Source organism: Chlamydomonas reinhardtii, chromosome 3 (genome assembly GCF_000002595.2).
Source record: "Chlamydomonas reinhardtii strain CC-503 cw92 mt+ chromosome 3, whole genome shotgun sequence".
NCBI lineage: Eukaryota > Viridiplantae > Chlorophyta > Chlorophyceae > Chlamydomonadales > Chlamydomonadaceae > Chlamydomonas > Chlamydomonas reinhardtii.
Window position 1 is genome coordinate 1,142,936 of NC_057006.1, and position 20,244 is coordinate 1,163,179.

At 64.1% G+C, this 20,244-nt stretch overlaps 3 protein-coding genes across 3 annotated transcripts; 1 reads left to right on the forward strand and 2 right to left on the reverse strand.

Moving 5' to 3' along the window:
* Positions 1-19: 19 nt before the first annotated feature.
* Positions 20-4,640, reverse strand: CHLRE_03g149250v5 (uncharacterized protein). The gene is made up of 13 exons (XM_001695518.2): positions 4,318-4,640; positions 4,037-4,183; positions 3,597-3,704; positions 3,374-3,406; positions 2,991-3,167; positions 2,636-2,743; positions 2,322-2,447; positions 1,949-2,038; positions 1,626-1,812; positions 1,239-1,523; positions 981-1,036; positions 663-738; positions 20-448 (listed from the first exon to the last, which is right to left on the reverse strand). The coding sequence occupies exons 1-13, from the start codon at positions 4,519-4,521 to the stop codon at positions 417-419; spliced, it is 1,629 nt and encodes a 542-aa protein (XP_001695570.2). The 5' UTR covers positions 4,522-4,640; the 3' UTR covers positions 20-416.
* Positions 4,641-4,770: 130 nt separating this feature from the next.
* CHLRE_03g149300v5 (uncharacterized protein) lies at positions 4,771-10,352 on the forward strand. The gene is made up of 15 exons (XM_001695630.2): positions 4,771-4,993; positions 5,144-5,229; positions 5,371-5,521; positions 5,722-5,764; positions 5,913-6,019; positions 6,204-6,359; positions 6,682-6,849; positions 7,130-7,189; positions 7,354-7,405; positions 7,687-7,855; positions 7,996-8,041; positions 8,264-8,332; positions 8,613-8,696; positions 8,889-8,995; positions 9,213-10,352. Exons 1-15 carry the CDS (start codon positions 4,832-4,834, stop codon positions 10,111-10,113), a joined length of 2,361 nt encoding a protein of 786 aa, XP_001695682.2. The 5' UTR covers positions 4,771-4,831; the 3' UTR covers positions 10,114-10,352.
* Position 10,353: 1 nt separating this feature from the next.
* Positions 10,354-19,710, reverse strand: CHLRE_03g149350v5 (uncharacterized protein). The gene is made up of 9 exons (XM_001695517.2): positions 19,031-19,710; positions 18,546-18,811; positions 18,293-18,401; positions 16,820-18,084; positions 13,453-16,578; positions 12,995-13,195; positions 12,756-12,845; positions 12,536-12,611; positions 10,354-12,376 (listed from the first exon to the last, which is right to left on the reverse strand). The coding sequence occupies exons 2-9, from the start codon at positions 18,756-18,758 to the stop codon at positions 12,270-12,272; spliced, it is 5,187 nt and encodes a 1,728-aa protein (XP_001695569.2). The 5' UTR covers positions 18,759-18,811; positions 19,031-19,710; the 3' UTR covers positions 10,354-12,269.
* Positions 19,711-20,244: the final 534 nt, after the last annotated feature.

The following is a 20,244-nucleotide window of genomic DNA, read 5'->3' on the forward strand; positions in this document are numbered from 1 at the left end:
TGGGAAGCCAGGGTGCTGTAATCTTCATCAATTACATATCTGGGGCACTTGGCACTTGGGGAACGTCGCAGTCCTCAACAACAGCTGCATTGTGTGTTTACATCCGGCTGGCTTGGCTGTACAATCTCCCGCTGGCGCGCTCAGCGTTGGTAACACCTCCAGCCCTTAAGGGTCCAAGGAAGCCGTAGGAGCTTCCACCACACGGTCAGGTCAGCCACGCCTGCCCATTATCAACAACTCAGCCATCCTGCCACCAATCCCACACTTTCCGTACTTCGCGTTGCCGCAACCCTACCTAGCGTTCCGTACCGTACAATACACGCATAGTCATCGCTTCGCTGCGCCTCCTACCCAATGTAACTGACAGCACCCTACAATAATCTACGTTCCAACTCCGCCGCTTGCTCCACTCTGGCTCACTCGATGAAGATCTGGATGTTGTCACGACCTGGAGGGCGGGCACACGAGTTACAGAGTGTCTAGCAGTTGCCTATCCCTCCGACATCGAAGCAATAGGTCTGACAAGTGCAACATACATGCCCTGAAAAGCTTGAGCAGCACTGTGGTATGGTAAATGCAAGCGTCAGATATCCGTGACGTACGACCACCCCATAACACACCACAACTGCGCCCCCGCCCCGCCCCACATCCGAGCCGCTTACCCGAGTTGAGGTTCACCAGCGGCTGGCCCGGCTGCGGCAGCACACCGCCCGGTCCCATGGCCTGCTCCAACATGGACTGCGTGCGGGGCGGCACGGCGCGTGGGTGGGCGGCGGAGCAGACTCTCAGCGCAGCTGCGGCGGGCCTAGGGCTACACTGTAGTGCAAGTGCTTTCGCATTAACCATGGCTGATGCTTGTTGACAGCCTGCAAGCGGGGTGCCTGGTAACCGCATGTGCATGCTGATGCTGCCCGCGAGACCCCCCCCCCACGCAGATGGTCTACCGTCTACCACTTCCTTAACCATCAATGTAACCCCACCTGGATGTTGAGGCCCGAGACTTGGGGCACCAGTGCGGAGAGGCCGTTCAGGAAGCCTGTGGCCACAGCACAGCACACACACACACAGGATTAGAACAGCGAAACAGTATCGACTACCCACGCCCATCTGGCCATGCGCGCACCAATGTACATGTGAAATGTACCACCACAGTCGGCTGGCGCAAATTACTAGCCCCACCCTGTGACTTTCAATTCCATTAACTGTTCCATACTCCGCTAGCTCAGCAACAGGCTCACCCGCCGGCACGCGCGTCTCCAGCTTCACCATGCCTGTGGACACGTCAGCGATGCGCACACGCAGGCTCATGTTGCGGCGGTAGTTGGGGTCGGCACCGGCGCCGGCGCCGCTGCCGCCCGCCTGCTGCTCCGCTGGCGCGACCTTGGGCGCGGTGGGCACCGAACTGGTGTAGGAGGAGGAGCCGTAGGAAGTTGAGGAGGACGAGGAAGAGGAGGAGCTGGAGGAGGAGGCACGCGGGGCGTCCTTTGGCAGCGGCCATGATGCCGAGGGAGAGGAGCCGGGCTCTGCAAAATAGAGGTTGCCCAAAGAATGCTGTCAGTTGACTTAGTTCCAAGCCATGACAGCCTGCTTCTGCACCCGCCATCATGGCAAAGCGTGACACCCACCATCCACCACGACAGGCTCTACCACCGGCGGCGTCCGCGACGAGGTCGTGGAGCTGTAGCTGCTGCTGCTAGAGGGCGGCGGCGGCGGGGGAGGCGGCGGCGCGGAGGTGTGCGCGGCCCCAGCGGCGGGTGCGGCTGAGGAGGTGGGGCTGCTGATGGCGTAGCGCTTCTCTTCCGCGTAGTAGTCCTGCAAGGGGGATGACGTGGGTTCCCGGCATTAGCTGGCACGTCTGGTTACCGTATCAAGAAGAAACAAGTCACGAATGTCCGTGAAGCAAAACGTTTGCAGGGCCTCGTGCCTCCTCAGCCCGCCCGCCACTCACCGGGAAGCCCACTGCCGCCTGGATGTCCGCAAAGGTGCCCAGGGCCTCCACGGAGGGCACCCGGCCGCGGCGCAGGCCCTCCAGAGCGTCCTGTGGGGCGAGCGGGTAACCCCAAGGGCAAGGGACACGGGAGGTGTCAGGGCGCGCGCCACGTCCCACGCCTACTTAAGCACGTCAACTGGGCCATGGCATCTGATTACCACTATGTGAGTGCAAAAGCCCACCTGCAACTACCCCTGGCGCGTCGACCGCAGCCGCCTTCCTCCTGACCACACAGACGCCAGCATCCGGCCACCATCCCCTGTTGCTTGTCAGAAACGGCGACGACAATCCCTCCCCAATGCAACCCCACCAAGTATACACGCACGCGCACCTGCATGGCCCGAATGGACACGCCCAGAAGCGACAGCGGGTAGGCCACCAGCTTGAAGCCCATGGCCTGCAGGGTGCTGGGCGGCAGCACCGGGGTCTTGCCGCCGCCCTCCAGCATGTTGGCCATCTGCAGGCGGGCACGGGCGGGCGGGGCGAGGGGCGGGAGGGGCGGGCTGGGGCGAGCTGGGGCTAGGGAGAATGGCCAAGAAGGCGGAGAGCGGGCAAGAAAGAAGACACAGGTGGGAAATGAGATGCACTGTTGCAGCAAGGTTTCCAGCACGATCACGTCCCCACACGCTTCAGCGCTGTGCCCACCTTGGGCACGCCAGCTGCCGCGCCGCCCAGACGTGTGAACGCACGCATCTCGTCCTCACTCTCCAGCGCGTCGATGAACAGCACATCGGCGCCAGCGGCGGCGAAGGCCTGTCGGCGACACAGGAAAGACATCGGGGCGGCCTCTTCCCCTCTCCAGCACCATATGGTCTGAACGGGCGGCATTCGCGTGCGCAACCTCCTGCACCAGTGCCTTCCTCCTGCATCGCACAACTGCCCCTGCTGCGCAACACACACACACACACACACACACACACACTGCACACACTCCACGCGCTGCTACACTGCACGCGCCTACGCGGCCACGGGACCCGCCCGGCCGCAGTGCCCGCCGCACCTCCGCGCGCCACAGGGCCTCCTCGAGCGACACGGCCTGCCGCGCGTCGGTGCGCGCCACAATCAGGATGTCGGCTCCCTCGTTGCGCGCGTCCACCGCCGCCCGGATGCGCGACACAGCCTCCTCCCGGCCCACCACACGCTTGCCGCGCACGTGGCCGCAGCTCTTAGGCGCAACCTGGTACAGCGCCGCGTGCCATAACACGGTGTTGGGGAGGTGTATGCCGTACGAGCAGGACGCACAAGCGTGTGCGTGGCATTGGCTTGGCAAGTGCAAGTCAACGCAGGCCCGAATGTCGGGTGCTAGGCATAGCTTCTAGGCGGGGAGCAGTTGCTGCAGGTGTCAGGAAAGTGTGTTCGTGCTGCGGGCTGCTTGGCACGCACCTGGTCCTCAATCAGGACGCCAGCAAAGCCCGCCTGCACGATTGCACACACGTACACACACATACTTTAAACAAATGGAGCAATGCAACACACAGCCTTGCAGATGACACGCAAGCCACCAGGTTGCCCAGCACCAAGCACCTAAACCCCCCCCCCCCAGTGCCCCCCCCTTAGTTCCACGCGGTTCGCTCCCGCTCCCGGTCGGCCCCCGGTTGCCACTCACCCCCGCGTAGCCCCGCACGGTGCGCTTCACGTTCATGGCGTTGCCGTACCCGGTGTCGCCGTCGCCGATGATGGGCATGCTGTGGGTGGCCTCGTGGATGTTGCGGCCCTGTGCACGGGACACATGGCACGTGCAAAACACACGTGGTTGAGTGCCCCGGCCCTCTGCGTCCAGGCCCTTCACAGGCACCTGCCTCCCTGCCCCTGTCAAAAGACACAGCCTTGTCCGGACGTGCGGCTTGGGCCCCTGATGCCGCCTCACCGCAAGCGACCTTAAGACCCCTCGTGTGCAGAACCACGCGGCTCACCCTCAGACACCCACCCCATATAACCAACAGCCCGTGCCCCAGTCTGCCCCCACCCAACTTGCAGCCCAGCGTTGTTTGTGGCTTGATTTTCGCAAACCCCCACCTCGTGTCCCTACCCCGTGCCCCCACCCACCGTGTCCAGCATCTCCGCGTAGCTGATGAGGCCGGTGTCGGGCGCCCCCAGCCGCGCGCCGGCGGTGCAGAAGCCGCTCATGAAGGCGTAGGGGAAGCCAGCCTGCTCGATGAGCTTGGCGGACAGCGCGTCGTGGCAGCAGGGGCCCTGCAGGAGTGTGCAAGGAGGCGTGTGAGGAGGCAGGTGGCGCCAGGTGCCCTGAGGAGGACTGCTCAGGCCATCTTGCCTGGCCTCCCGCGCTCTCCACCAGCGCGCAGAGCACACCCACGGACCAAACGCACCAGCAGGATGTCGTTACCCTTCAGCAGGCGTCGCAGCTCCGAGGTGCGGCTGTTTCTCATGGTCGCAGACACGGCCACGGCGCCTGTCCTGCACGCCCGGCTGGCAGCAGCTGCCCGCAGCAGGACGCCCGGCACGGCCACTGGCGCGCGCCGGGCTGAGCCGATGCAAGCGCCGGGCTGTCGCGTTGCTGCCATAGAGCGCATGGTTTCGGGTGGTTGCTGCGCGTGCACACGGCGAAAGAACGATCGCTGTGACTTTGTCACGCACAAGCTCAATTGATAAACGGTTGATGTCGGTGTTCTGCAGCTTGGGTGTGGCAACGATCGCGCTGGAAACTACAATGCCAATGAGCTCGTGCGCAGAGACAAGCCCGGGATGGAGCCAAAACTTCCATGCAGGCATCCAAACCGCAATTCATTGTTTTGGTAATCACTTCGCTTGCGGTACATGTTAATGTAGTAAGATAGAATCACAGGAGCTCCCTAAGTAGCTAGCTCGCCTTTGGTTGGAAGAATGGGCGCGGCGTGCGCTGACGACGCCGTTGCTGACATAGAAGACTATGCTGAAGGTAGTAGTGATGACGTGCGACCAGCGCGGCCAGCCTTCCTTGGGCGCAGAGCGAAAGTTGAAGATGCGTCGGCGGTCGCAGCACCAGCGAGTGTGCCAGGAACACAGGTACTGGTGTAACAGAGCATGGGGGATATTGGCGCGCGTGAGGGCTGCCTGCGGGGGCGGAAGGGGCTAGGTGTTGCGCGCTGCCGGCCTACGGCTCGCGCCGCACACACACGCCCTCCCCTGTCACCCGCCTTCTCGTGATCATCACAGGCGGTGTGGGTGAAAACGTTCGGCTGCTCCCACAACATATCGGACTCAGAATACATGGCCGGGCAGCTCAGCGACTACGGCTACCGGTAAGGCGCCACAGCTGCACACATATTGCGAGCGCCACGGCAGCGTTCGCATCCTGTACGGCGAGCAGTACACACACGCCGTGCCCGAACCCGTGCCCCAACCGTCCAACACCTCTTACCGCATCGTCTCCTGACAACCAGGCTGGTGGAGGACGCAGAGCGAGATGCCGCGGACCTGTGGCTCATCAACAGCTGCACGGTCAAGGGGCCCAGCCAGGCGGGCATGTCCAACCTCATCGCCGCGGGGAAGGCGGGCGGCAAGCGCGTGGTGGTGGCGGGCTGCGTGCCGCAGGTGCGTACGGCGTGTCACGCATTGCGACAGCGCCCTGATCGCGGCGGTTGGTGAGAGGTTGTGACAGCGCGGGGCAGACTTGCCTTGCGGCCTTGCTGGCGGTTCAGAAGGGAGCGGTTCTCGACGCGTGCAATGTCCGCACACCGTGTGTCAGTGTTCAACAACTGCTCCTGTACGTCATCCCTTGACATCTGAAACAGGGAGACAAGAAGCTGCCGGAGCTGCAGGGCGTCAGCGTTCTGGGTGAGTTAGTGATTCGTGCTATGTTAACTGGCAGGCGCAATGCGGTAGTCGGCTCAAGCGAAGCAGCCTGGCCGCTTCACCCTCCGTAGCACCGCAGCCGTGACGCCTGCTGCGTTCCTGCTGCCGGCAACACTGCTGCCGTACGCAGGCGTGACCCAGATCGACCGTGTGGTTGAGGCGGTGGAGGAGACGCTGCGGGGCAACACCGTGAGCATGCTGGCGAAGAAGGCACTGCCGCGGCTGGACCTGCCCAAGGTGCGTACCGTACAGGAGATGGGGGGCAGCTCACTAGGGTTTGGGATTGTGGGATCAGATTGTGGGGCTGATAGCGTTGCTGATAGCGTTGCTGAGACGCGCGGTGATATGGTACAAGGGGACCAGCGGTGCTTGCTGTGAGTCAAATGGTTGGTGATGTGCATGGTGTACTGCCGCTGCGCAGGTGCGCCGCAACAAGCACATCGAGATTGTGCCCATCTCCACTGGCTGCCTGGGCGCCTGCACCTATTGCAAGACCAAGCACGCGCGCGGCCACCTGGGCAGCTATGACCCGGCGGCGCTGGCGGAGCGGGTGCGGCAGGCGGCGGCCGACCCCTGGGTGAGTCTGCTGAGGGGTCCGCGGGTGTGGGTGCGGGTGCGAGTGCGGGTGTGGGTGTGGGTGCGGGTGCGGGTGTGGGTGCGGGTGTGGGTGCGGGTGTGGGTGCGGGTGTGGGTGCGGGTGTGGGTGCGGGTGTGGGTGCGGGTGTGGGTGCGGCTGCGGGTGCGGATGCGCTTGTGGCTGGGGGTGTGCTTGCGGGTGGTATGCATGATGCTTGCATCGTAGTGGGCAAGCGGCCACACAGGCCAATTATACGATGCAGCACTTGGGAACAGCGGAACCATGCATGTGTTGGCTGTGTGCCATCTTTTTGTTTGTGCAGGTGCGCGAGATCTGGCTCAGCAGCGAGGACACGGGCGCCTACGGCCGCGACATCGGCTCCTCGCTGCCGGAGCTGCTGGACAAGCTCATTGCCGTACTGCCGCCCGACGGCCGTACACTGCTGCGTGTGGGCATGACCAACCCGCCGTACGTGCTGGAGCACCTGGAGGTGCGGGGTTACGGAGGGGCGTACGGGTCATGTGGGGTGTGGGGTGGGGGATGACATGCGGGTGGAGCACGCGGTTCATGTGGGGGCTGTTGATGCATTGCAGCATGTACTCGACGTCCTGCTGGGACCTTCGCGCCGGCCTGACGCATTCGCGCCGGCTTGACGTGAGAGCCGCAGTGCACGTAGGACCGTGTGTAGGAAGCAAGGGGGAGTGACGGGCTGCTGTCTCGACCGTGCTGCTGACACGCCCGCTGCCCGCCGCAACGCCACTTGACTGCAGGCTCTGTGCAAGGCGCTGCGCCACCCATGCGTCTTCTCCTACTTGCACGTGCCCGTCCAGGTGGGTGGGAAGCCGTGGGCGGGTGGTGGCGGCGCGGGTAGTGGAGGTGACGCGAGGCGTGCGGGGGGCCTGGAGACGACGGGACATGCTCACATGCCACACGGGCTTGCACCCTCCGGTTTCCTTTGATTTGCTCAACTTGGTGCCGCTGGTCCCGACCGCAGAGCGCCAGTGACGCCGTGCTTGAGGCAATGAAGCGCGAGTACACCGTGGCGGGTGCGAGCGGGCGGGTGTGCGGGCAGAGGCTGTTGGGTAACGACTGAGCGATTTTCTGCTGGTGTATGGGGCATGGCTGCGTGCTGCGCTGCATCCGCGTTATCCGCAGCAATGGAAGTCATGCCACTCACACACTGATGTGCCCCCCACCGGCATGTCTACAACTTCATCCCCCGCCCCCCCCGCGCGCCTGTCCCCTCCCCATCTTTAGCATGACCTTATGCCACCGCCATCCCCGCCACCCGCCGCCCGCCACGTCACAACACACGCGCCTCACACAGAGTTCCGGCGTGTCATTGACACGCTGCTGGCCGGCGTGCCGGGCATGGAGCTGGCCACAGACATCATCACCGCGTTCCCCGGCGAGTCCCCCGAGGACCACGCGGCCACACTGGAGCTGCTACGCACCTACCGCTTCCCGCACACCCACATCTCCCAGTTCTACCCGCGGTGCGTGCGGGTGCGCGGGCGTGAGGCTGCGCCAGAGGTCGGGCGCTGTGGGGCGCGCTAGCGTGTGGGCAGGAAGGCGGTGGTGGTCTTGCATTCTACTCCTAACACGTGCCGGCGTCGTGCGTGTGCTTTTACTGCAGTCCCGGCACACCGGCTGCGCGGATGAAGAACAAGATTCCCACGCAGGTGGGAGCGCGGCGTGTTGCTGCATATGTGTGTGCCGTGACTGCTTAGCGCTTGATGATCTGCCTCAGCCACCGTCCCCTTAGACTAGCCATGGGCACGGGGCGTGTCTGTGCGGCTCACCTATGTCATGCGCGGACCCACCTGGCCGCCCGCGCCTCCCCGCCAACCCCACTTCCACCTCTGGCCCCTGCGCGCCACGTCCCCAATGTCGTATGTCCGCAGGTGTCCAAGCAGCGCTCCCGGGAGCTGGCGGCGGAGGTGGACAGCTGGGCCGACGTGTACCAGCACCTGGTGCGTGTGTGTGTGTATGTGTGTGTGTGTGTGCGTGTGTGTGTGTGTGTGTGTGTGTGTGTGTGTACCAGCACACACCCAGGGGGTGGGGTTTAGCCGTACATGAGCGACGGAGTGACTAAATCCACAAGGGGCGCGGGTTTGTGGGCTGAAGGCGGCAAGTAAAATGTTCCATGCATGCAAGGTTGAGGCTCGTCTAGGCTAGATGGGCGTACGGGGTGCTGCTTTGCGCCCCATCATCACAACGCGGGTCTGCCTCGTCTTGCTTCTGCCCCGGCAGGTGGGCACGGTGCAGCGGGCGGTGGTGGTGGACACGGCGGCGGACGGCGTGAGCCTGGTGGCCCACACCCGCAGCTACACGCAGGTGCGATGATTAGGTGTCGGCAGTGGCGGCTGGCATGCTTGTGTCGGACAAACGCATTGTGGAGAGGAGGGTGCTGATGGTGGCTGGCTGGCTAACTGGCTGGCTGGCTGGCCGTAAACACAACAACACACGTGCATGCACAGACGTTGCTTCCTCCCGTCACATCTCCCCCATTCCCCCATTCCCCTGCAGGTGCTGCTGGAGCCGCAGCCGGGGCTGATGGGGGCGGTGGTGGAAGTGGCCATTGACAGCGCCTCGCGCTGGTCCGTGCGCGGCCGCGTGGTGGGCTGGCACTTCAGGTGGGGTGGAGGCTGGAAAGCGCGAGGCGGGAAGGGAACGGAAGCGAGGGGATGAGCTAGGTCGGAGTGTTCTTGGGGTGCTAAAGGTTGGGAACATGTTGCATTGGCATTGTGTGCGTCTGCCCTGGCCGGTCCTAGCTTGCAGCATACGGTATAAACGCATTCTTCCTGACCTCGTGCGGGTCGGGCATGCCGCATGCCGCCATGTGATGTGCAGGCCGGACAATGTGGTACTAGAGGACGCGGCCATGTGCTCGGCAGCGGCCAAGGCAGCAGCGGCCAAGGCAGCGGCGACGAGCCCCGGGGTGCAGGCAGCCACACCTGCTGCCGCGGCATGCTCGTCGAGCGAGTGCTGCGGCGGGTCGACCTGCGGCGGCGGCGGCGGAGGCGGAGGCGGCGGCGGAGGCGGAGGCGGAGGCGGAGGCGGAGGCGGAGGCGGAGGCGGAGGCGGAGGCGGAGCCGGCAGCAGCGGCGCGGGCGCGGGCGCGGGCGGGGCTGCAGGAGCGGGTGTTGCTGGCGCGGTCAACGGCGATTGCGAAGGCGCGGGAGCAGCGGCGGCCGGGATGGGGGCGTGCGGGGCTTCATGTGCCTGCATGGGCTCCGGTCTCCACACGGCGACCTCGGGGCCAGCGCTGTCAGGGCGGGCGGCGGAGCAGCGGGCACAGCAGCAGGCGGCGACCACGTCATCTGCAACACCCCCATCAGCCGCCGCGCCACCAGCAGCAGCAGCATCCCTAACGTCCACGACCTCACAAAAGGCGGCGGCAGCACCTGTGACCTCCACAAGCACGCTGGGGCCTGCCAGTGCCGCACACAGCAGCCGGGGGCAAGAGGCCGACTCCAAGCCGTCTGCATCTGTATCACCGGCAGCAGCAGCAGCAACAGCAGCGGTCAGCAGCAGTGCGGCGCGGCCTCCTGCCGGCTCTGCAAGGCCGCTCGCGCTATCAGATGGGCTGGTGGTGCTGGCGATGGTTGTTGGGCTGGTTGGGATGCTGCTTGCGGGCACTGCGGCGCTTTTAGAGCTTGTGTACGGTATCGGGGGCAACATTGCGGGCTCCGGAGGTGGGCATGGAGGCGTGGCGGGCACGCATGCCGGGGCGTCGCCGGCGGGGAGATGAGGCGAGGTCTATCTTAGTTGTTTTGCCATTTTGCGAAAGGTCTAGGTTTGCTCATGGCGGGACGCCAGTGGCAGTTGCCTGCTTTCCTCGCATACATCGAACACCAAATTGCTCGCTGGTCGTGGTGATTGCGGGTGGCCTTGACCGCTGCTGTTCAGGGCTGTTGCGGATTGTGGAGCGTGCGCGGCGGTGGTTAATGCTGCTGGTGCTTACGTGCGCGTGTGCATGGAAGGAATGGTCTGGTGCACAAGATTACATGCAGCATGCACTAGTTGACTTTCACTTCACTCACTCACGTCTCACGTATTGGTGACTTTGTGACAATTATTCCCGTGTAAAAAGGATCCACCGCCTACGCTCCTCCAAGCACCCACGCCCCCGTACTTCCGCATTATTGTGCTCCGTTCCAATGTATGGCGGCCGGCCGCAGCAGCCCACTGGCTTACGGCTCCGCGCGAGCATCTTGCTCTGACCGTGGGGCATCCGTGGCTCTCGTCATAATCGCCCGCGTTGATGCAATCCCTACACCAATCAACAAGACACGCGCCCCGCCTACTGCGCACCTCACCCCTCCACCCCTCCTTCTTACTTACGCACCCCACACTCCAATCAAGCACTGCAGCATTACCCGTGCTTCACAGCGCAGCGGCGTGCGCGCACCCGCGTAAAAATAAAGCAATGAGCAGCAGGGTCACCACTGGAGAAGTAATAACGGTGACTTGAATGAAGGCTATCAATGGTCCATACCCCCAGTGTCTCACGCGCGTCACCGCGCCCCCATAACCTCTCTCCACGTAGAGCCATCAGCCTCCATCAAGATGACTTGCTTGCGCCTGAAGACGCAGAATAACCCACTTACAACTTGAGGTGCGTAACGCTGCCAAGCCAACCGTTCAACAGCCTGACAGAGTGACAGGCTGCGCGCGGTGACCGTGTGTCGGGCCCGGGAGGGGGCAAGACCCGCATACAGCTATAACAAACTCAGCTTTGTGGGCCACTTATTTCGCCCGGACTTGCTGGCACCCTTGAGAATCCAAGCAAGACCTCAGAGGTGAGCCGTCACTCTGGCGCTGCCCGTACCCAGCCCGCCATGTACGCGTATTTTAGACTGCATGAGGACCCCCAGGGGCAAACCCCCGGGGCGAGCCCTGAGCTGGTACACACACGCATGCAAGCACGCAACTCCACACGCCCACGCGCTCAGCGCACACGATATGCACTCAGGCATAGGCCACATGGGCCGATTGGTTGTTGGGTGCTTCGACAAAATGCTCTTGAAACCCTCTCAGCAATGTTGTGGTCTTTATTGCCTCAGAGTTGCACGGGTCCTCAACAGCACACACCGTTAGTTGCTTCAGACGTCACGAGCCGATGCCATCATGCCTGTGAATCCACCGGTGCCAGGAGCTCACACACACTTCCGGTCGCGCACAGGCGGGGAGGCCAGGAATCGCCAGCCCCCGGCCTTCATGGATACCGTACTATTGAATACCGTATCAGTAGCTTATACGGCCGCACCCACCAATTAGGATGCCCCCGCGCACTCCTCACATGTCCATCCACGTACCAGTCCTTCGGGTTGGAAGCAAAGCGTGACACAGCTCTTGTGACCCGCACCGGAGGCCACCACACATATAATGCTGGCCTCAACGCTGCTGCTCCCCAGATGCTTGCATGCCGCCAAAGTGTAGAAAACAACCCGCCGCCAGGATAGTCAGGCCTGTGGCCGCCTTCCTGTACCCAGGTCCAACCACTTCTTAGATATAGGTAAGCCGCAATATTGTCCATGTGCGTGAGAGATCCAAAAATAATTGCGGCCTTGATATGGGCATATGGTCATAATGGGGGCCCTTTCCACGCATGGGGACGAGCGTGGGGTGCCCCCGCACACCTGCTAATACAGGGTCACGGCCCAGGAGGGCTCTTGTACGTGTGAGAGTCGCAGGTAGGTAGGGCGTTATGTGCGGGTCAACAGTGGCAGCATGGGTCGTCCTTCGTCGCTCCGCCAGTCCGGCAGGCAGTCACTTAGTCGCCATGCGGCGTGAATGGCCTTCTGTAAGATGAATGTGCGTGCATCTTATGGTTCTTCCAGCTGCCTCAGACCGCAGGCAGCATCACGCACACCCCCGGCTGCTGGTGCCGTCCTCATTCCTTGCTCACGCTGCCACTGCCTCTGAGGTGCTGCTGCTGCCTCCCTCTGCGCCTCCGCGGCCGGCCTCCATCGCCACGCCCTCCATGCCAATGCCGTCCTCAATCAGGATATCTGCATTCACAGTCAGGGGGTCAGACCAGTGAGGTTGAAGGTTAGCTAGGGCGCGACCCTTCAGAACCCTGGAGCGGTGCCTGTCCTCAGCCCTCAGGCTGCAGGGGCAGTGGCAGCAGTGCTAGCAGTGCAGTGACACTGGCAACGCACCGCACCCACCTGCAGCGGCGGCGGCGGTCGACGGTGCGCCCTGCGTCTGGCCCTGGCGCTGGCGGTACTCGATCTTGAAATTGGCCTGCAGCAGGCAGGGAATGAACCCGCGTGAAGTGTAACGTGTCAGCACTCAGCTGAAGCACCAACCGTTGTGTCAAGCAGTTCCCGCTGGCCTTTCAAAGCACACAAACAGATAGGCAAAAGCGCCCGCGGAACACACACGCACCTGGCGCAGCTTCTTAACGCTCTCGTCGATGTCCTTGTCCGGGTTGTCGTACACCTCCTCACGGAAGCGGTACAGGCTCTGGATCACGGCCTGTGACACATGCCGTACACCAACACGTGCAATAAAACGTCAGCCAAGTGGGTAAAACAATGCAGGTTCACTTTCGCCGCCGCCTCCGGCGCCAGACTCTCACCCCAACGCCATGCACAGCGCACCACGCCGCGCCGCCGCCACCCTACCTCGCAGCGCTCCGCCTCGTCTGTGTTGCCGGCCCCCAGCGCGCCCTTCTTGTAGCGCTGGAACGATTCAATCAGCTTGCCCATGGACTGGAGCTTGCGGTAGGGCCAGCGCGGCACGCGGAACTTGCGGCAGTACTTTTTGAGCACGGTGACGCCGATGTTGAGCGCCGCCGCCGCCTCGTTGATGGGCAGGTGGTAGACCTGGGGAGGATGGGTGTGCAAATGGGCGGGCGGGCGAGTGGGAATGAGGTAGGGCGCGCGGGGGCGGTCAGCAGGAGGCAGAGATTTCAGGGAGCGGGCTTATGCAAGCAAGGCAGGGCGCCGCGACGCCCGTCGTGGCCCTCGGCCGCCGCGTAGGGCCAACACACAAAACGAACTGCATGCACCAAACCCCTGTGCCACGCAACCTAACCGATTAGCTAGGTCACGCAAGGCAGTCAAGCAGCCTCAAGGCTCACCTTGCGTAGGGCGTGCTTGGTGATCTCGCGGCGCTGGCCGTCCTTGACCGCCCGCACCACCAACACCGAGTTGTCATCCACGTAGTACCCGCCATCCACGTCATCATCACCGCCATCGCGACCCAACTTGCGCGAACGCCGGCCGCCGCCGCCGCCACCCAGGAAATCATCATCGAGGTCGCTGTCACTTCCGTCACTGCTTTCCTCCTCCTCCGCATCGTCCGTCTCGTAAGGCGCATCGTCGTCATCGCCGGCGCGGCGGCGGCGGCCGCCGGCGCCGCCGCTGCGAGACGTCTTGACGCCGCCGCGCGGCTCACGGCGGCTACGCCGGACAGTACCGCCAGCGGCGTCAGCGTCTGCGCCGGATCCCTCGCCGCTGTCGCCTGAGGCGGCGGCGGGGGCCCCGGCGCCGCCGTCGTCACTGCCGCCGCCGCGGCGCATAACGCCGGCGGCAAGCGCCGCCGCCAGGGCTGCAGTGGGAGCAGCGCCCGTGGGTACTGCAGCTGCCGCTGCCCCCAAGTAGCCCACAGGCGCCGTGCTGCCATCCTCCAGTTTAATGCCCATGTCTCCCGCGAGGAAGGTGCCTGAGCCTAGCAGGCTGGAAGGAGGAGGCACGTCGCTGCGCTGCTGCTGTGACTGCTGTTGTCGGAAGCTGCGACTACGCGGCGTGCCCGGCCCACCGCCGGCCGCTGCGGCGGCAGCGGGGCTGCGAGGCGAGGTAATGCCGGAAGCGCCGCCGGCGGCGGCCGTGGCGGCCGCGCTCGTGGTGCGTGCCAGCCCGCTGGTGTGGCGGATGAGGAGGCTGCGGCCGCTGGGGTTGCGGGAGGCAGGGCCGGCCGGCGGGCTGTTGCAGCCATCCGCAAGAGCGGGCTGCTGCTGCTGTTGGTAGGGTTGCTGCTGCTGGTGCTGCTGCTGGTGCTGCTGGTGGTGATGTGCACTGCCACCGCCGGCAGTGGAGCCCGAGGAGGTGCGGGCGAAGCCCCGGCAGGGCACACCGTTGTCACCTGCGCCGCCGCCGTGGCCGCCGCTGCTGCCGGCGGGCTGCTGCTGCCCAGCACTGCGGCGGGCCTCCTCCAATGCACGCATCAGATTTTGTTGTTGTTGTTGCTGTTGCTGTTGCGTTGGGCCGTAGCTCCCCACAAACAACGGCCCCGTAGGCATCGCGTGTGCGGCCACCTTGATGTGAATGGCTGCAGAGCTACTGTTGCCGGTGCTCGTGCTGATGCTTGGCGCCCCGCCGCCGTGAGCCGCGGCGCCCACTGCCAGATCGCTGGCGAAGATCGGCGGCACGGAGGGGGGACGCAGCGTCTGCTGCTGCTGGTGGTTCTGAATCATAGTAGAGATGGGCGGCCCCACGGGACTGATCATCATCGGCGCCGGCAGCTGCTGCTGGAAGTGGTGGAGGTGCAGCTGCTGCTGCTGCTGCGCGTGCGAGGGCTGCTGCAGGCTCCGCACTTGTTGCTGCTGTTGCTGCGCCTGCTTCTGCAGCCTCTGGGCATCCACAAGCTCCACTGTTTCGGGCCCCATGCGGTAGTGACCCATGCTGATTGAGCGCTGGATGCCACCTGACTGTAGTTGCTGCTGGGACAGCAGGTGCTGTTGGTGTTGCGGGAGCGGCAGTTGGTGCGGCGGCGGCGCTTGCGAGGTGGGCATCATGGGCGCGTTGTGGCTCGGCAGCGGCTGGGACAGTGACATGGGGTGCAGGTGCTGCTGCTGCAGGTGCTGCTGCTGCGGCTGCATCAGTGCGGGCGGCCCCCCGACCGTGTGCGTTTGCTGCAAGTGCTGTGACTGCTGCACCTGCTGTGTCTGCTGCAGCTGGTACAGGCCCGTGGCGCCCGCTGGCGGTGCTGCCGCTGGCGGAAGCTGTACCAGCGCCTGCGGCGCCCACGGCGAGGGCGCGCTGACGACTGGGCCGGGCTGCATGATTGCCGCGGAGCCGCCGCCGGGGACACTGCCGGGGACACCATGCGCGGCACCGCCAGTGGGAGTGGTGCCAGCGCTGTTGCTGCTGGCGTGCTGCGTGGCCATGAGTTGCTGGTGGTGCTGCATTAGCTGTTGCTGCTGATGGGCCGTGAAGAGAGGCACGCCCGATCCAGCAGAGGCGGGGAGCGACTGCAGCATTGCCTTGTTCACGTGCGCGTTGGCGAAGGCAGTGTTGCTGTGGCTGCCAGCAGCAGGGGCGGGGAACATGCTTCCAACCGTGGTTGCGTTCCCCAGCACCGCACGTGCTGTGCTCAACACATCTTGCAGCAGCGAGGAGGTGGCGGTCTGCTGCGGTTGAGGGTGAGGCTGCTGCTGCTGTGGCATCGGTTGCTGCTGCTGTTGGTGTGCGAACGCGGCGTGTTGCTGCTGTTGCTGCTGTACAGCCTGCTGTTGCATCTGTTGCATCTGCTGCTGGTGCGGCTGGTGCGGCTGCTGCTGCTGCTGCTGCTGCTGCTGCTGCTGCTGCTGCTGCTGCTGCTGCTGGTAGAACTGCTTGACACCGGCGGCACAGCCGCTACCCGAAGGCAGGCGTGTTAGAATGGCAGGCGCTGACAGCTGGTGTCGTGACATGGCCTCTAGATCCATCAGTGCCACGGCGGACAGGCCACCGCCCATGATGCTCTCGTAGGAGCCGGCTTGTGCCTGCACCACACGGCTGCCGTGCAGCAGCTGCTGCTGGTGCTGCGGCTGGCCACCCGTCAGTGGCGGTGACGACAGCTGGTGTTGCTGCTGCTGCGCAGCTGCCACTGCAGCAGCTGCCACGACTGCTGCCGGCGAAGGCAAGCAGTGCCGGGGGTCGGTGTTGGAGCCGGCGGCACAGGCGGCCGCAAGGCCGCCGCTGCCAGGCGGCGCCGAGGACACACCCGCCGACTGCTGCTGCATCTGCTGCACCAGCTGCGACTGTAGTGGCTGCGGCTGCTGCCGACCCTCCGACATCAGCATCCGGTTCAGAGTGGCCAGGGAGCTGCGCGGCACGCCGCTGCGGCCTGCCGGCTCGGCGGCGGCTCCGCCTGCTGCAGCCGCTGCAGCCGCTGCTGCTGCGGGCATCGCTACCACGGGTATTTCTGTGAGCGAGGGCCGCATGGCGTCCATCAAGATATCGGCCAGGGGGTCCACGCCGCTGTCCATGAACATGTCACCGGGCTGCGGGGGCGGGCGGGCAGGCGGGCGGGGCCGGCGCGTGGGCAGGCAGGTAAGCGGGCAGGTAGGGTGGAGTGGAGGTGGAGCGTGCGGCTGCTGCGTTTGGCGGAACGTGCGTCGGCTACTTGAGTGTGTAATAATGTGCGGAATGCTTGCTGGTGTGTTACTTGACGTGGCTGGACAAGGAACGCAAGTGCAAGCTAGCGCCAATAAGACATGATAAGTGACTGAATTCGTTGCTCACCCCCAGCAGGTCCATGTAGCCGCCGCCTGCGCTGGCCGCACCCAGCAGCGATAGCGCATTACTCAGACGCATGGGCGTCGCGCCGCCGGCGGCGCCGCCACCGCGGCGGCTGGCGCGGCGGCTGGCGCCGCCAAAGCCCTTGCCACCCTCGCTGTCACCGCGGCCAATGCCGTCGCCGTCACTGCCATCCATTGCATCCATGGGCGCAGGGCTGATGCAAGTGGTGGCGGGGCCTGCGAAGGCGGAGACGGCGCCTCCTCCTCCTGAGAAGGGGCTCAGGCGCACAGGCTTGGGAGCTGCCAGGGTCTTGCTGCTGGCACCGGCGATTGCCTCCACCGCTGTCGAGCCAGCAGCAGCCCCGCCGTGGGAATCGGCCTGCTGCTGCTGCGCGGTGCCGTCGCCCTCGGCCGTCGGCGGCGCCGCTGACGGCTGTTGGATCGGGTCTGTGTCTGTGGCAGGAGCGCCATTGCCGCCGTCGGAGCCGCCCTCCTCTCCCGCCGCCCAAACATCAAACATGGTTACACTGCGGCCGTTGGCGCGCGCCGCCGTCGCAACCCCGGACAGGGCCGATTGCGGTGGCGGCGGCTGCATTCCTGCCGCCCTGCATGTGCTCTGGTCCCGGTCCGCAGTCTGGACGGCCGTCGGCTGCTGTGAGGTCGGGCGCGCCTTGGACGCGGGCGACGCCTCGGCAGCAACGGTGTTAGCGTCAGCGGTGGGGCCATCGTGGTGAACAAAGGCGTGGAATGCATCAAACAAAAAATCGAAGCCACCAGCAGCGGCGGCGGCCGCGGCGTCGCCCATGGCGGCGGCGTCACCACCGCCGTTGCCGCCGCCGATGGCAGGTGCCGCCGGGGCCGCCGGGCCGTCTGGTAGCAGCGGCGCAGAGGCCGGAGGACCGCCGCCCCCTGATGCGGCAGTCGGAGAGGCGGCATCAGCAGCGGCGTTGGCGCACGACTGTGTCTGCGCCTGGGACGGCGTCAAAGACGGCATAGTCGGCAACGGCGCTGGGACGACACCGCTGCCGCCGCCGGCCATCACAACTGGGATGGCGGCAGTCGTAGGGGCGGAGAGCGGTCGAACGGCGGGCAAAATGAATGCGGCCGCCGCGACAGCCGCGGCCACACCACCGCTGCTGGCGCCGCGACTGGCGGTGGGTGAGTTGCTGGCAGCGGCGATGACGGCGTGTGGGTTGACGCCCTGTGCCGCCAGCTCTTCACTGATGGTCAGGAAGGCCTCTTGCAGGAAGTGAACGCGGCTCTCCCCGTCTGCAGTTGAAGAAGAATCAAGGACAGCAACCGCGGCTACCGTCATGGGGATGCCGAGGCGATATGGATGTGCTTACAGGACTGGCTAGGTTGGCGTGTCAAGCCGTGTCTCGGGACTCGGGAGAATAAGAAGCCCCATACATCTAGCTAGTGGGCACTATCGGCTGCGGCACAGCGTCAGCCAGGACGGCAAAAATCAATGACTCACCAAGCCCCGCGCCGCTGCCGGCCTCCTTCATGGCTTTAAGAGGCAGGGGTGGGCCTCCGCCGCCGGGCGCTTTGGGGCCCGACAGTCTGCCGCAGGTGTTCATGGCGGACTGCGGCACAGAACGCAGAGGGTGACACGGAAGGGACATGAAAAGCGGCAGCGTGTCTAGCACGTCATGCGTGCGTGCAGGGCACCGCAGCAAGGCACAAAATGCTTTGGAACCACTCTCAAAACGCCTCGAGTTTAGACCCACATTAGCGGCATCGGCTGGAGCTTTCACGAGTTGCGTGTCCTTTACGTCGCCGCCCAGGTCGACTTCCCCGGGCCTGCCCGTGCCGCTGTCCTTGCATTTCTGTGTAGCCTGATAGCCACAACCCGGATGAGCGATTTCAGCTGCGACTTGTGAGTCATTGGAATCCTTGGAGACTGCGGCATCGGCCGCGATGGCTGCGCTACCGGTGTCCATGTGTACAACGGTGCGTGGGAGGTCAAGTCGACATGCGCGCGCCGTGTCAACCACTGTGGTGGGCAAGGAGACGGAGGCATGCACAGTCATATGCGCTTCATAAGTTAGGAATTATGGTCGCGCACCTAACAGAAAAGGAGCCCATCCAGCCTGAAGCTGCTGTCCCTGAAGGGCCACATCGATTTTGAGTCTCGGGGCACCGTTTCCAAACGCGCGTCAATAATCTAGAGCCTTTAAGGCTCCAAGACCTCCTGAAATTACAGGCTACTCACCGACAGGGTAGGCTTTGTGTCAGGCCCAGCCGCGCGGAATTCTGTCGTTTAGAATCGATGCACCCTTCCCGCGCGCGCGCCTGTCGACCGAGCAGAGTCGGCTGCCTTATTATAATCCTAAAGGATTGCCTGAACGCAGGAGCAGACAGCAGGCCGTGCGTTCGGCGCGGACGAGGAGCTCGCTATCTTGCGGACCTCAAGCACGTCGTGCGGAGAGCCACAGCAGTGTCGGAGATTGGGGCAAGTGAATGAACTATTGTCAGCAATAGCTTTGGCAAGCGCGCAGCGCAGGAGGCCAAGTTCGGGGCCAAGTGTCCGCTCCTCTTCTGCCGGGTTGTGTGATTACATGCGCGTGTTCAGTACTGTCCAGCGCTTGGTCCTGAAAATTATTTTCAATTTACTACCTGTTTTCATGGCCCTTTGAATGCGGTCTGCGGTCAAGCAACCGGAATGTTGGGCGTCCAGCCCGACGGGGCCTGGCTCAGCGAAACCAGGCTCACCGCGGTTGAGTTAAAAGCCGTGGCTATCTTTGATACCAGGTCCAGGCCTGCGTAAAATGACAGCGCGCTTTGGTTTCGGTCACATTTAGGCAACGCGTGAAGCCCATGACGTGTCAATAATCTGGGACCGTCTGGGACCTTGCCAGTGGCCCAGTGCTTGTATCCATCTACGCGTAGAAATTCGCCCAAAATCCGCCGAAGGCGGAGAAAATATTTTGGAATTTTGGGGGCGGGTAGGAAACAAAGTGCCAGACCCCATGCCCCGAAATCCCCCGGGACTCCCCTTGAGGGGACGACCGACCCCCCTACGGACAAAAGCTTGTTGTTTAGGGGTGAAAACCCTCCATTTTATACAAAAGTGGTGTCAATCGACTCCTCTTGACGAGCACTATCACTCCGTGCCATCAGTGGTCCTGTTCTAAGACTTCGGTCTCCGGCACGGTCTCCGGGATCGTATCCATGGAAAATGCCCTCCCCTCGAGCCAGCCCACCCCGCGCTCAACTCTCTGCCGCGTGACGAATGGACAATGTGCATTGGCAGCCTTGTAAGACGTGAATTCATGCGCACCAGCGCTTCGGAGCCCAGCCGTGTCAGTGCGCATGTGTCGAATGTCGAATGGAGACATGTCCCGACATGTCCACGCCCGGACGCGCAACTTAGCCCCCCCACGCTTTGTTTGTGCTTATTACGTCATAACGTGCATATATGAGCCT